Genomic DNA, 16,235 nt, shown 5'->3' on the forward strand with positions numbered 1-16,235 from the left:
AAAACCCTAAACTAACAAAAAACAAAATTCCTTCTCAGCTATGAATTTTAACTGAGCAAATTAAATTCAGAGCAAGTGTCAGTTTAGAATATTAATTTATGGAGCTGAAATGATGACTGGTGCAACCATAACAAGACAGCATTTATAACACTAAGTACTATAATTAACAAATAATAATAAATTGTTACAGCTAGGCAAATAAAACACAAATACTGATTTAAGAACTCTTGAAATTCATCAAATAATTTGATGGACATTATTTGACCATGTCTATAATCTCAAAAATAACGGTTTATTATAGCACAGTCTATCCAAGGTTCTCAAATTATCTTCAGACATTAAGAATTCAGCCTTAACAGTCCTGTGAAGAAAATATTATTTCTGTTTTAAATGATGGAGGATGGAGCTAGGCTGTGCTCAGTGGTGGCAGATGACAGAACAAGAAGCAATGGTTTCAAGTTGCAGTGGGCGAGGTCTAGGTTGGATATTAGGAAAAACTATTTCACTAGGAGGGTGGTGAAGCACTGCAATGGGTTACCTAGGAAGGTGGTGGAATCTCCATCCTTAGAGGTTTTTAAGGCCCTTTGCTTGACAAAGCCCTGGCTGGGATGATTTAGTTGGTGTTGGTCCTGCTTTGAGCAGGGGGTTGGACTAGATGACCTCCTGAGATCTCTTCCAACTCTAATCTTCTATGATTCTATGTGGAAAAACTGTGACACAGAGAGGTTAAGTGACTTGCCTTAATTCATATGACTTGCATGTCATGATCAGGAATAGAACTTGCGTCTCCTGAGTGAGGTAGGTAACTGTGTCCTTTTCCACATTTGACTGATGGAAAAAGGCAATGACACTTAACCAAAGCCAGAGGGAGCCAGTGTCAGAATGGAAGCTGAATTTTTAAATTCCTGATTCCCAGACTTATGCTTTAACCTTTGGATCATGCCTTTCTCTAATCAAATACACCAAATAATAATTAGATTGGTCAGGAATTTTCCATCTGAATGTTATTTGACAGAAAATGCAGTTTCTGCAAAAATGATATTTTACACAAGAAAATTCTGATTTTGCTGAAGTGTTTCAATTTTCTGTTGGGAAAAATCAAAACAAAATATTCAGTTTTGGGTCAAGTTTACCTGACCCAAAACAATTTACCTGACTCAAAACTTAATCAAAATGACATGGGACAGCTGGACATTAGCCCGTCTCTGCCAAAGCTGCCATGGTGTCTCAAGGAAGTTGTAATTCAGATGCCCCACACTGACATTCTCCTTTATAGGCCATCCTCTTTGGCCAGACTATACCTCCCATGATGCACTGTAGTTTTCCCTCTGGCTGCCATGTGCATCATAGGAGTCTCATGGCCAAGGTGCATCATGGGAGATGTAGTCCAACTGTGCAACCTGGCCTACAGCGAGGCCTGGGGGCAATGAAGCAACTGTACTACACTCATGATGCACTTCAGCAGCTCAGGTGGTCACTGATTAATGTCAAACCAAACTGAAATGAAGCATTTTGACAATCTCTGAATTGAAAATTTTCAGAATTTTCCATTCCATAAAAACATTTATATTTTCACTTTTCCTCCTGATTTTGGATTGCGGCAGATTATACCTCTCTAGTGACCCCTTAGGGAAAGGCTGGGCACTGAGTCTCAGAGTCTAGGCCACAACCCTCCAACTGTGCTGTTCAGGCCATCTGCCCTTTGCAGGGTGAAGGTAAATCAGTCCAAACAAAAAAGTCAGTATGCTTCTGCAGACCACAAAATTAATCTTGGTACCAGACTTGGCAGTTTCATCTGTTACTATTTTTACATTGAATTCAAATTATGTTTGAATCTTGCCTGCTCTTCTGAATGCCAGAAGGGTATTAATTATATACCGCATATTCCTGTAAATTAGCTTCAGATAAGGATTGAGAAGAAAAATCCTTCAGTTTATTGAACCATAAATTGGTAAGGCTGAAAGCAGAACATGCTTACTGATTATTGTCATCTAGATGGAAAACTTGACATGTTGTTTACTATTCAGATAGCGAACATATTTTTGTGTTTGTGTGTGACCGAGTGAGACTGTGAACACGCATTATAAAAAAGAATTCATTAGTAAGTGAAATGGATGTAATTCTAGAACCATTTATTGTACTAAGTGATAACAAAATAATACAGATGTTTTATAGCTAGAGAAATTTATTCTTTGACTGCACAGTTAAATGCATATTCTAAACAAAGAAGTTACCCAACAAAGACTCCTGCTGACTTTACTGGGATTTGGATTGGACCCTAAACTCACACTACCCTGACATTTATCTGTAACTAAATGACAAGTAAAGGGCCAAAAGGGAAACTGAGATCAACAGAAGTCTCTTTGTGACATCCAAAGGCAGAACTTGTTCCCTAGAATTTGCACCTCAGACCTCGACGCACAAAAGAACCAAATTCTGAGACCCTTACACATGTTATGTAGCACTTACTCCACAAGAAGTCCTGTTGACTTCAGTGGGGCTACTTAGAGAGTAAGGTACTATTCAGCATGAGTAAGAATGTCAGAAGCATCCTCAAGTGTTTAAATAGAGTCTCTCTTTAAAATGTGACCGAAACTTTAAAACAAGAAATGAAGACATACCTTCAGCATCAGGATGAAGGACTACTTTAGCATCTTTCACCTTTTTGGCTTCTAAAATCACTGTAAATGAATAAATAATATCAAGATGCAATACAAAAACAAATCCTTCTCCAAATAAAATGTGATGTTTGAGACTATGCAGAATCCCAAAACAAAGTGAGAAAAGTAAAAAAGACCTAGAGTTTTTAATGCCTTTCTCTCTCTGATGTCCCTATTAGTAAAACATTTAAGCATTTGCTCAAATCCATCCCCCTCCACAAAAGCACATGAGCACATGCCTAAAGTTAATCATGTGATCAAGTCTAAGTGCCTTGAAAGGAATTTAAGAACCCACTTAAATGCTTTCTTGAATTAGGGAATTAAAGCTTCTCTCCCATATGAATGTGATTTGTTCCTTTTAAAATTTCCAAGGAACATACTTCAGGGAGCAGTATGAGTTAACATGTGTCATATGATTCTGCTTAATCTTCAGTACAGTTTTAATTTAAGGTTCAATGAAACAGCTTTATCCTTGTTGGTACAAGGTGCTTCAGATTGTGAAATACATGTGTTATCAACAAACCGGCAGGAAAATGAGATTAATTATATTTGGACAATTTCAATATATCTCAGACTAAATAGATTTGAAAAAAAGCTTTAGAATGGAATTCATCAGGATTTATCACCTTATCCTAGACCAGTTTACCCACTCTTGTAAAGTTATTGCCTACTGATTCAAGGGGGGCAGCACAATGTGCCATTTTCCCTCTGTTTTCAACATTAATGGATCTGATCCATCAAAATAAATTGTTCTCTTCTGAGCCCTGGCAGGCCTTAGGAAAGTAGATGCCAGTTAAGCAGCAGGAAGACTGATTCTGCAGAAAGGCCTGCCTGTCGCGCATGCAGCTAAATTATAACCCACAAAGTAGATCAAAAGCAGCAGGTTGATTGGAAAGAGAAGAAGTTGTGTCCTCCTTGCCCTGCTCTTCACTGTACTAGTTAAGATTGCTCCAATAGCCCTTGGGCAATAGTAACTCAACTGAAGGGATACAGGTAAGAGGGAAAGAGAGTGGTGGTTGGTATGCTAGACAAAAGAAAACCTGTGGACGGAATTTGAAAAAAGCAAGATTACCCACTAAAACAGCTCTCCTTAACATAGAATGGCCTTTCAACCTTCCTTACAACTCCTATCTATCTTAGGTACTAATATGGTTCCCATTAATACAGTATCTCAACACTTCACAGTTTTCAAGGTAATTATCTTCACAGCATCCCTGTGAGTGAAGGAAATATTTATCTTGTATTAAAATGGGGAATGCAGGCACATGCCTAAAGTCACACAGAGTCTGTGGTGAAGCAGGAAATGGAGCATAGGTCTCCCAAGTCCCTGGCTAGCCTTGTAATCACGAGACCATCCCTCCTCTTACTTCCTGTTTATTCTGGTAGGCCTGTGCACAGCTAGAAAGCTCCATGGAGGAGAATTTCACCACTGTTCTTCTCATTAACCACGATGACGTGGTGCCGTGATGAAGGCAAATCTCCTTAAAGAAGCTCTGCTTTACCATTATAATTAATAATTGGCCAATGCTATTAGGTTCTACAGGGCATTAAACTACAGTAAACCAATCCTTATACTGTAGCTCTCCAACAAAAAACAGAGTGCTCAAATGAAAGCCATAGTTTTTTCTATCCTACAGATAGAGTAGAGAAGCAGCAAAGCCAATTCTGATATATTTGACTCCATATAATTTCTACTTCTGTGCCATCTCCATTTGGATTGCCTTATATATACACTCCAAACCTTAGTTTTTTGGTGGGGGTTAAGCTGTATTCTCAATTTTAGCTCAGGAGCACTCTGTAACACAGAAATATGAAGAAAAATAGAAACTTTCTGCTACTTCTTGGTATGCGTGTAACAATAGGGGTAGAGAAGAGGTATAGGCTACTTAGAGATATTTTATGAGAGGACCCACTTCAGCTTGAATCTGAGCTGCATGCCTGTGGGGAACGGAAATAATGGTTCAAATCTTCCCTCATTTCCTACACTCAAGTTTGTCAGATGAACAATAGAAGTGCACTGGGAAATGCAGATCTTGTTGAAACAGAGTAATTTCATACAAAGGTATTAAAAGTTAATGGCTTTAAAGTACTGTAAGTTTCAAACTCCCAGGAGGACAAATCTTCCATAGAGGGAACTGGAGAGATGAAATTACAGCTAAAGCCCGATTTTTTTGTGCACTGTATTCGCAACTTAGGCACATGTGTTGAAATGCCTGAAGAACAATTATTAAAGCCTGACCTTTAGATGCAATTTTCCTGATGTTATATAACAGGAAACATACAACCCATATAGAACATACCTAAAGTATACTAAAAACAGTTTTCAGGGAAATCATGGTACATCATTGGGGTCAAAGGCATCATTCTTCTACAGGGTGCCCATGCATCTGTGCAAGCATTGTTATTGTTTAGAGATGAGCTCAGACCAAACCCCCAAAATGAAATACATATTTCAAGGCACATTTCACAGCTGACAGTTATCTCTATAATGCACCAAATCAAAATCTGACACCCAAGCCCCATGGAAAAAGTTTAGATCTGGTTCTGAACTTCACTGTTCAGACCCTTCTCTATTACTGACTAATTTCAATTAAGTGTAAAAAACAGCACCTTTGTGCATATGCTTCAATAGGCAATTTAATTAATGTGGAATAGAGGATTTTAAAATGTGGAGAACGCATACATTTATGGAAAGTAAGAACATACTGATGGACTTCAGGGGAAAAATATGTGCATATGATATTACTTGAAACACTGACATTTAATTAACTTTTGACAATGCTCCTGGGATTTTTTTCTATAGTGATAGCCAAATTAATTGTGAGGTAAGATACAGGGATAATGACTGGTCTGTAACTCCACTAACTAATTTTTTCAGCATTAGTTACAAGCTTTCGAAAGCACATTTCAGAAAATTATGATCACACAGTTAAAGTAGGGGATTTTTTAAAGTGTCAAATCCAAGACTCATTAACTTTGGAATGGTATTTCAATAGTCAGTCCTCCTCAAAGCATTTACTTGCAGTATTTTTCTGCATGTTGGAATATGGTAATAGTTTCCCCAGTGGGGGAATTTGTTTGGCTAATTAACTATGTGTTGTAAGCACACCAAAGTCTTTCAATACGTTGTGCTGATCGACAGTTAAGCAGAATAATGATGAAAATGCTGACATTGTGCCACTGCACATATATTACACCTAGCAAACGGTGAAAATACAGTTCTATATAGTTGGTGGCCTCTTATTTTAGCAATCGCAGCTATTGCATCATCATTAAAACACAAGCTTAACTGTGTCTGTAACTAGGACTGAATAAATTACTGTTGTATTTTAACACAAGCAAAAAATGCTTAACATATTGTAATAATAACAGTAACTAAAATGATATAGATGTAAACTATTTTAAACTGGTGTTACTAAATAAATACATGTTTTCTTTAATTTAAAAGTATGCCCTCAATTTTCATTTAAGTGGGGTTACAAAAATGTAACCAATGGCAAGGGTTTGGGCTAAGTCATTTTGGGTAAAAATTTCAAAAGCTCCTAAGTAACTTAAAAACTTAAGCCCCATTGAGAGTGGGTCCTGTGCTCCTCAATCCCAAAGGCAGTTTTGAACATTTACCCTAGATGCTTAAATATGGATTTAGGAACCTAACTTTAGGCACAGAGGACTGAAAATTTTGGCTTTGGTCCCTAATTTAGGCTCTGGTGAGAGTAGATATTCTGTATGTATCACCCATTGAAGTCTATAAACTATTACCTGGTTTTGCTGGCTTTTCTTCTTTTTTGACTTCAGGTTCTGAGAAAAATATTAATAAAAAGATTTTTAGAAGTTAAAATTTCAAAAAACAAAAATTCCTTCATTTCAATTTGTGTCCTATTCTTGTTACTCAGTTTTTATACCATCTCTCAGCTAAAAAAGTCTGTTATAACTGACAGTCCTGTAGTACTTCGAGTAAGATAATTAATCGTAATACATACTCTATTGTAATAATTTTATGTACATAACAATTGACTTATCTGAGGATATCAACGGTACTTGAAGTTATTAATTCATAAAGTCTCTCACAATTCGGTAAAATGGGTATTTATGTGTACCCATATTACAGATAGAGTAAAGTACACAAAAATTAATTAGAACTTGCTACTGAGGGCTATAGAGTATTCAGTAATTTTCCCATATTCATTGCAAATTCTACATATATACAACTAGAACTAGGCAGGAAATGTTTTTTTCTGTCCTGCAAAATTGTTTTTGCTATTATGAAAGTTTTCCAGTTCCGCACTGGGATGAAATTGAAACCTGTCAACAAAAAAATCCAGGGAGGGACTTCCCACAGAATAGCAACTCTCCTGGGAGAATCACACAGAGCAGAATGAGATGAGTTACTTCAGAACCTGCCTAAACCAGAGTTACCTTTGAGCTTTTGCCTGCTTAAGCCTGATAAGTCATTCCTAAACCAGAGAGTGTGAGGAGTCATCAGAGGCAATTACCTGCAAGTCTTGTGATAAGCCCCACACCATTCTGCCAGGGGTCAGCCAACCCACAGGCAAGGACCCACCCAGGTGATCCACAGCAGGTATCTAGGCTCCTAAGGGAAGCAGTTTCTCCACCCTACTCACAGTCCCTACCTGGCTGGGAACTTTCCCCTATTGCCAATAGTTCCAACAGACTGCTCTTACTGCAGCTCGAGCCCATGCCTGTTTCCATGCTGACCAACTGCTGCTCCAGCCTGCATCTGTTCCTGAGTCAACTGGCCATCTGGGATTCGGACAGCTTGAATCTGTGTTTCTCAGGTCCCTCTGAAAATTTGGTAGAAACTAACCCTTTTGCAAGAAAAGTTTCAGTTTCAATGAACTGGCACTTCCTGGTGAAAAGCTTTTCTCAGAAACTTTTGGACTGTAATGCCCAGGGATTAGGCAGGTCAAAGGGCAGTCCAAATCAGTGGTCAGAATTCATGCAAGCAGTCCAATAGCCAGAAGATCCAATCCAAGGGAAACATACAGTGAGGTAGCTGGCAGGATCAGGGAAAGCAGGGTCAAACAGGGTCTGAGTAGCAACTAGAAGGCAATGGCTTATTACTCAAACAAGATTAGAAAGGAAGCAGGAAGTTTATATATGGTCACCAGTCAATGAGGGTCAAGATCATGTGGCCAAACAGGGTACAGGGTGCAGAACCCAGGTAGCTGGCTCACCCAACTCTGTGAATTCCTAGGTAACTGCCTGAGTCAGTGTCGTGTGAGGGCCTAGACTGCTTCCCAAGAACAACATTTCTTGAAAACAGCTATGTTTTGATCTTTCAGCATGGAAAAGCATTGATTTTTGCACTTTCTGAGTACATAAGAAAAGCCACCTATTAAATGAAATAACTCTTTTGGCATGAGTAGATTTGTACAAAAGCAAAAATAAACATGTTCCGGTAACTGGAATTTCCTTGCCAATAGCATAGATTTCCTGGAAAATGTCCTCTTATAGTACAGACAGAGTTACTATGCTTTTTCTCTGACTTAGCTAGAATGACTACCCTAACCTTCAGTTCAAGTAACCATATGAGTTCTATCTGGTGGCTGTTGTTTATTGTCTGTTGTTTATTTTTTATATTTAAAAAAATAATATGCTGCCTATATTTTAAGAGAGGAATCCCAGAAAGTTTAACTTGATGATTAAAAGAATACACGTTTTCTCTCATGAGCATGTGTAATACATGTCTCAGTAGTAGATTTAGGTATTCCACTTTGTAGCCCAGTGGTCTAGCTGGCCTTTATTATATTTTCTGCTTTGCATTATATTCAGCAGTAATGCAAGGAACCTACAGACCTGTATCCTGTAAGACATTAGCTTCAGCAAGTTAGAGTAAGGCTTGAGGCCTATGACTTTTGAACAGATAAACTTTGACAGATAAGCAGCCAATGGAAACAAGTATTGGGGAGCCAAAAATAGAGTGTTTAAGAGGAAGTTCCGATGACAGGTACGTGATCCAACCATAAGAATGTCATGACAATGAGTTGACTTATATAACAGGTACATCAACTACCTAACCACAAGAGGGCCATGGTAACGAATCAACACATATGATAATAAGTTGAGATCACTGAGATACTAACCTATAGAAGAAAGACACTCCAACATTAATAAGGTAAGGAATACAAATAAAGAAAAGGGGCAAATCCCCTACACCATCCCTGTTCATCCTGGCTAATAGCCATTGATGGACCTATCCTCCATGAATTTATCTAGATCTTTTTTGAATACTGTTATAGACACTCCAACACTAATAAGGTGAGGAATACAAATAAAGAAAAGGGGCAAATTCCCTACACCATCCCTGTTCATCCTGGCTAATAGCCACTGATGGACCTATCCTCCATGAATTTATCTAGATCTTTTTTGAATACTGTTATAGTCTTGGCCTTCACAAAATCCTCTGGCAAGGAGTTCCACAGGTTGACTGTGTGTTGTGTGAAAAAATATTTCCCTTTGTTTGTTTTAAACCTTCTGCCTATTAATTTCATTTGGTGACCCCTAATTCTTGTGTCATGAGAAGGAGTAAGGACTTCCTTATTTACTTGCTCCACACCAGTCATGATTTTATAGACCTCAATCATATCCCTCCTTAGTCGTCTCTTTTCCAAGATGAAAAATCCCAATTTTATTAATTTCTCCTCATATGGCAGCCATTCCATACCCCTAATCATTTTTGTTGCTCTTTTCTGAACCTTTTCCAAGTCCAATATATCTTTTTTGAGATGGGGCAACCACATCTGCACACAGTATTCAAGATGTGAGCATACCATGGATTTATATAGAGACAATATTTTATTTTCTGTCTTATTATCTGTCCCTTTCTTAATAATTCCCAACATTCTGTTCACTTTTTTGACTGCCACTGCACATTGAGTGGATATTTTCAGAGAACTATCCACAGTGACTCCAAGATCTATTTTTTGAGTGGTAACAGCTAATTTAGATCCCATCATTTTATATATATAGTTGGGATTATGTTTTTCAATGTGCATTACTTGGCATTTATCAACATTGAATTTCATCTGCCATTTTGTTGCCCAATCACCCAGTATTGAGAGATCCTTTTGTAGCTCTTTGAAGTCTGCCTGGGACTTAACTATGTAGAGGAATTTTGTATCATCTGCAACTTTTGCCACCTCACTGTTTACCCTTTTTTCCAGATCATTTATGAATATATTGAATAGGACTGGACCCGGTACAGACTCCTGGGGGACACCACTATTTACCTCTCTCCATTCCAAAAACTGACCATTTATTCCTACCCTTTGTTTCCTATCTTTTAACCAGTTAACAATCCATGAGAGGACCTTCCCTCTTATCCCATGACTGCTTACTTTGCTTAAAAGCCTTTGGTGAGGGACCTGAAAATGCTTCCTGAAAATCTAACTGGATTTGTCCCCTTTGTCCACATGCTTGTTGACAACCCCCGCCACCCGCTCAAAGAATTCTAGTAGATTGGTGAGGCATGATTTCCCTTTACAAAAATCAGGTTGACTCTTCCCCAACAAATTATGTTCATCTATGTGTCTGACAATTCTGTTCTTTACTATAGTTTCAACCAGTTTGCCCGGTACTGAAGTCAGGCTTACCAGCCTGTAATTGCCAGGATCACCTCTGGAAAAAAATTGGTGTCACATTAGCTATCCTCCAGTCATTGGGTACAGAAGCTGAGGGAGAAGATGATGGTGATGAGAAAGATGATGGCTAGCATTTCAGGTTGTTCTGCAAGGAATGGTGTGGGTATATGGATGTGCAGATGTACATTCTGTAGTATCTCTATCTATCTTACTGAGTTGGAGTGTTTGTGACTGTGCTAAATATATTCATAAACTATTTGTAAATACAGAGGAGTTCCTCTAGTGTGAATGTTGCAACTGTGCACATCGGGGTTCCCAACTACACAATAATTTGAATAATACTGTGCATGATTTTGGGATAAGAACCTGTCAACTCTCAAAGTGATAACTAAGGATTCTTAAGTAATCAATATATACATAATCTATAGATCTATTTACAACTTCCTATCTATCACCTTTTAGAGCAGTGTGGCATGTTAGGTAAATACAGATATAGTAAACTATACAGAATGTAGACTTAAGTCGTATTACTAAACTGCATGTTCAACTATACTGTATCCCATATTGTCATGGCCAGGTGCTTCAATAACAGGAAGACTGCCTTTCAATTTATCTGGTCAGCATGGGAGCTAAGCATTCCTAAATCCATTACAGTCTGGGTCTTCTTCAGTTTGTGGAATATCTTGATTTTTCCACATAATAAGAGGGGATAGTGTAGTGTACTTGCCAGTTGTCTAACCAATGTATATTTATCAGTGTGCACCACTAATCTTGATTAGTTGCCCTACAAAGGATAAAAGCCACTAGTAGTAATTGGTAGGGATTGACTTTTAGCTCATGTGGCAGAGGCTTGCATTCTGGAGCTGGAGTGCCTGTGTTCTATTCCTCATACTTCACTTGTGTGGTATTAGCTAACAACAATAACTGTGGTTTCTGTAGATTTACTATGCCATCACATATTCATTATAACAGGATCAAAATTACATCCCACATATTTTCCTATTGCCTCCTCTTCTGTGTTACATATAGCTGGGCCTAATTATTAATTTTCTTAACTATTTTTAAATGAATTTAATGTTGGTGAAAGATGCTAGACCAATAGCACTGAAGAGTGAAGTCCTCTTTTTGTTCACAAAGGGCTAGATTCTGCAACTATTACTCATGTTGTTGAGCATTTACACTGTTAAATTCCTCCTTACAAGGCCTGTGCACCAGTTGTGTCCTGTTTAGGTATTCCAATATGGCTCCACTGGGGATCACAGGGGTTGCACAATCCCTTGTACACAGGGATAAATTTCAGCTACAAGTAGTCTTATTGACTTTAATGGGACTACTCATGAGAGTAAGTGCTCACCAACAATGTGAATATGGGTTACTCAATCTAGCCCCGGTGCAGCGCAGATGGTCAATGCAAGACTTCCTAAAACGCCCTGCTATCATGCCCTAACAAAGACCTGGAAAGACAACATTGTGAATGTGTCACAGTGATTCAGCTGCCATTCCTATTCAGTCCTGAATACTGTCAACAAATGTATGAGTGATGGGGGTGCTATAAAATGGACTGAGATTAGAGCTGTGTGAAAGTTGGAAGTCCTGTTGTGTGAAGCACTGAAAATTTGGCTTAGTTCCGAATGAGAATGAAAACTGAAAATTTGGAAATTCTCCATGAAGGGAAATTTTTGAAATTGTCTGAAATTCAGATCATTTGAAACAATGTTTGGATATCAATTTTCTTTAAAGAAATTGTATATTATAATATGTAATAGTAATAATTCAATATGTTCAGAATGAAACATTTTGATTTTTTGTTTTGAAAGGACTTCACATTTTTGTACAATACATATCATTTAACACAAAATTTAAAACACTTAAAGAAAGTCACTTCAAAAAGAAAAATCAAAACATTTCATTCTGAACGTTTTGACATTGTTGAAATATTTTCTCTTTGGTTTTCTTCCAAAACAAACTGCTGGCCAGACTGACCCAATTTCATGAAGCATTTCAGTTCTGATGGAACTGCATATTCCAACAAAATATAGTTCTGTCAAAGTTTCTCCAGTCCGATCTAACAGAGATTGGTGGTCTGTGTGAAGTGATGTTTCAGAGTAGCAGCTGTGTTAGTCTGTATCCGCCAAAAGAAAAGGAGTACTTGTGGCACCTTAGAGACTAACTCATTTATTTGAGCATAAGCTCATCCGATAAAGTGAGCTGTAGCTCATGAAAGCTTATGCTCAAATAAATGTGTTAGTCTCTAAGGTGCCACAAGTACTCCTTTTCTTTTTGTGTGAAGTGAGTTGCTAAAGACTTGCTGTATTTGAGCTGCATTTGGAAAGGTGCCCAAAAGATGAAGTACTCTATATCCCATCACCAATCTACTGGACTGTCCCAGTTCCCCTGAACTGCAACTTTCAATGCACTGAGATTTGAAAGTTGGGCTTGTCTTCACTACTGCATCGATGCAGCGGTGTTGATTTAGCGAGTCTGGTGAAGATGCACTATGCTGACAGGAGAGCACTCTCTCGTCGACATAATTACTCCACCTTAATGAGAGGCAGAAGCTATGTCAATGGGAGAGCATCTCCCACCAACACAGCATGGTGTAGACAGCACTTTAAGTTGATGTAAGTTACTCACAGACTCGTAGACTTTAAGGTCAGAAGGGACCATTATGATCATCTCGTCTTACCTCCTGCACAACGCAGGCCATAGAATCTTACCCACCGACTGCTGTAATAAACCTTTCACCTATGTCTGAGCTATTGAAGTCCTCAAATATGGTTTAGAGACTTCAAGGTGCAGAGAATCCTCCAGCAAGTGACCCATGCCCCACGCTGCAGGGGAAGGCGAAAAACCCCCAGGGCCTCTGCCAATCTGCGTTGGAGGAAAATTCCTTCCCGACCCCAAATATGGTGATCATCTGAACTCTGAGCATGTGGGGAAGACTCACCAGCCACATACCCAAGAAAGAATTCTCTGTAGTAACTCAGATACCACCCCATCTAACATCCCATCACAGGCCATTGGGCCTATTTACCACTGATAGCCCAAGATCAATTAATTACCAAAATCATGTTACCCCATCATACATTGCTCATGGGGGGAGTGGGAAGTTCACACCTCAGAGGAAAGTAAATTACATTGACTTAAGCTGTAACATGGACAAAGTGGAGAATTAAGAAGCTTTTTCATATGAAGGGTCGGAATGAGGTGTTGCCTCATTCACTTTAGAAACTGACATGGTTAAATGCTCATCTCACTGATCCAGGAACTCTTTCACTGAAATAAGTCAAAGTTCAACTGTGAACTGCACAGCTGAAGTGGAGTCCATTTTCCAGGGCTCAGGTCGCACAGGTCTAAGATAGATCCCTTCTTTTTGAACTGAAGTGGTCAGAACATCATTCCCATGCAAAATCTGTGCCTCAGAATGCCATGTCAGTATTACTCACACTTGGAAGCACAGATGAATTACTTTAGCTTTCACCTGCCTAATTCTGCTCCTTTCTGTCTTTCCTATTCCTTCCTATTTGATATATGCTATACACACTATGTATCATCATTAGAAAGTGTCACTCCATCTTCACCCCTTCATTTTTTATGACTACTCGTCTCTCGGTAGGTCTCATTATTCTTGCTTTCCTAGACGAAGGGTGCGTATTGAAATAAGGAATAATTGGAGAGGGCTGCATGTACATATGGTTTATGTTTGCAACGTGACATACATGCAAGCTGATATAGTCCTAATTGAACTCAAGTGTGTAGGGAGCCAGATACATGTCAGGTAATGAGCCCCTCGATTTTAGATCACAGGCTAAGCACATCTATTATTTTTACAGCTGTGGAAAAAAATTATCCTTAAGCCAAAACTACCAAATGCCCCTGAATGTTATTGCTAGTCAGAGAAACACATTTTTGGCCTCTGGCAAATTTTGGAGAATGATAGAATAAGCAAAAAGGTGGTAATAGGTGGGAGGTTGCCACTAAAAGACAATGTTCTCCATGTAGGCATCACAGAGCAGCTGAAATTAAAGTATGACAAGAGCCAAGTGGTCTCTTTCAAGCAACGGTAGATATCTGTTGGAGGTAACATCTCCCTTTTCCTTCAGTTGCAAATTTTGTTTAGTACTGGCAGTTGTAGCAACAGCCTGTCCGCTCTCCCTACTGCTGTTTCTCCCTGAGCTGCCCTAGCTGTTTGACATTCTAAAACTGAGGAGAGACTTAATGGTGGGGTCCAAAAATATCTAAAGCAAAAGGAGTATTTAAAAGATGAAGACGAGCCTCTCCTTCAACTTGATCCTCCATACTGGTGAAAGGTAGGTCAGTGGAAACAGCCTATCTGAGAATTTCTCCATCTGCCCTTGCTGCAAAAATTATCTCAGTGAAGGAGAAGATATGAGGACAGAGTAGAAGAGGAAATAATCAACAGAAACAGGATATAAAAATTACAAAAGGAAATGAAATGTGAAGGTTTTTTATTTGACTTAAGGATAGTCTGTAAAAAATGCATATTTTCTTATTTCTGTGGGGAGAGACCATGGAAGGGGAGAGAAAAATAATTGTGGAAAAAGAGGGGAAAATATTAAACTCTTTGAAATGGGATTCTATATAGCAAATTCCCCGAACATTTCTTTCTAAATGATAGATCCATAACCAGGGGCAAGTCTCACAGCATTAGTATCCTACCTCCCAAGGCAATTGCCTTATTCCTGTCTTTCAGTTCAGGATCTAGCCATGAATGTGATAAGTTCAAGAGTGTGATCACAGCAAGTGTTCTGATGGCTTAAAACCAAGTGCTGTAAGTACTTCTGCTGCTGCTCTGACTCTCCCTCCCTTGAGCTACTTTCACCCGTTGAAGTCTATGAACTGTTACCTGGCTTTGCTGGCTTTTCTTCTTTTTTGACTTCAGGTTCTAAGAAAAATATTGATAAAGGTTTTTAGAAGTTAAAATTACAAAAACAAAAATTCATCCTTTTCAATTTGTGTCCTGTTTTTGTTACTCAGTTTTTATACCATCTCTCAGCTAAAAAAGTCTGTTATTACTGACAGTCCTGCAGTGATTCAAGTAAGTTAATTAATAGTAATACATACTCTATTGTAATAATTGTATGTACTTATCAGTTGACTTATCTGAGGATGTCAACAGTGCTTTACAGTTAATTCATTAAATCTCACACAATTCTGTAAAATGGGTATTATTTATTTATACCCATATTACAGATAGAGTAAAGTATACAGAAGTTAATTAGAACTTGCTACTGAGGGTTTTCAGTAAATTTCCCATATTCATTGCAAATTCTACGTACCTACAACTAGAAGTAGGGAAGAAATGGTTTTTCTGCCTGCAATGTTATTCGCTATTTTAAAAGTTTTCCAATTCTGAATTGGAATGAAATTGAAACCTGCCAATAACAACAACAAAAAAGGGAGAGCCCTTCCCACAGAATAACAACTCCCCCTTTTATTTTTTGGTTTGCAAATATTTTTGTGATTTTTGACTTTTCATCCTGATTCAAGATGGAAAAAACATTTCAAAATCTCAAAACGATTTACAGGATGGAAAACCATTTTCTACGCAGCTCTAAATTAAAGTTCTCTCAAGAAACTGATAGGATCATCTCATCAAACTAACTAGCTTAATCTTCAGGGGAAGTTATTCTTCCACAGACATTAGTTCATATATTTAGAGCATTATATTTGGCATTACCTATAATCCATTTTACCCACAGTTTTTAACCAGAAACTGTTTACTCTCTTGAGGCATGAACCTAAAAACCAGATCCTCAGCACAGCTACACAGAAGGCAATGGTAATTTACCACAGCTGGGAATCTGTCACATAGTGCAGATGGGTGAACCAGATCACAGAAGGAAGCGAGGAAGAGAAAAAGCAAACATCACTGTCCAAAAACTCAAGTGAACTAAATAACATACTATTTTAAGCTCAACATCGGTGCAGATAAATACCCTCTAACCAATCT

At 38.3% G+C, this 16,235-nt stretch overlaps 1 protein-coding gene across 1 annotated transcript in view; it reads right to left on the reverse strand.

The window, feature by feature from the left end:
• LOC140908987 (uncharacterized) overlaps positions 1-16,235 on the reverse strand; it is a 153,132-nt gene that overhangs the window by 43,833 nt on the left and 93,064 nt on the right. Inside the window, exons 19-21 of the mRNA XM_073337200.1 lie at positions 15,129-15,167; positions 6,420-6,458; positions 2,622-2,681 (exon numbers count right to left, since the gene is read on the reverse strand). Of these exons, the coding sequence (XP_073193301.1) occupies positions 2,622-2,681; positions 6,420-6,458; positions 15,129-15,167 (138 nt within the window). The remainder of the gene's footprint in view (positions 1-2,621; positions 2,682-6,419; positions 6,459-15,128; positions 15,168-16,235) is intronic.

This window comes from Lepidochelys kempii, chromosome 3 (assembly GCF_965140265.1).
Source record: "Lepidochelys kempii isolate rLepKem1 chromosome 3, rLepKem1.hap2, whole genome shotgun sequence".
In the NCBI taxonomy this organism is placed as follows: Eukaryota; Metazoa; Chordata; order Testudines; family Cheloniidae; genus Lepidochelys; species Lepidochelys kempii.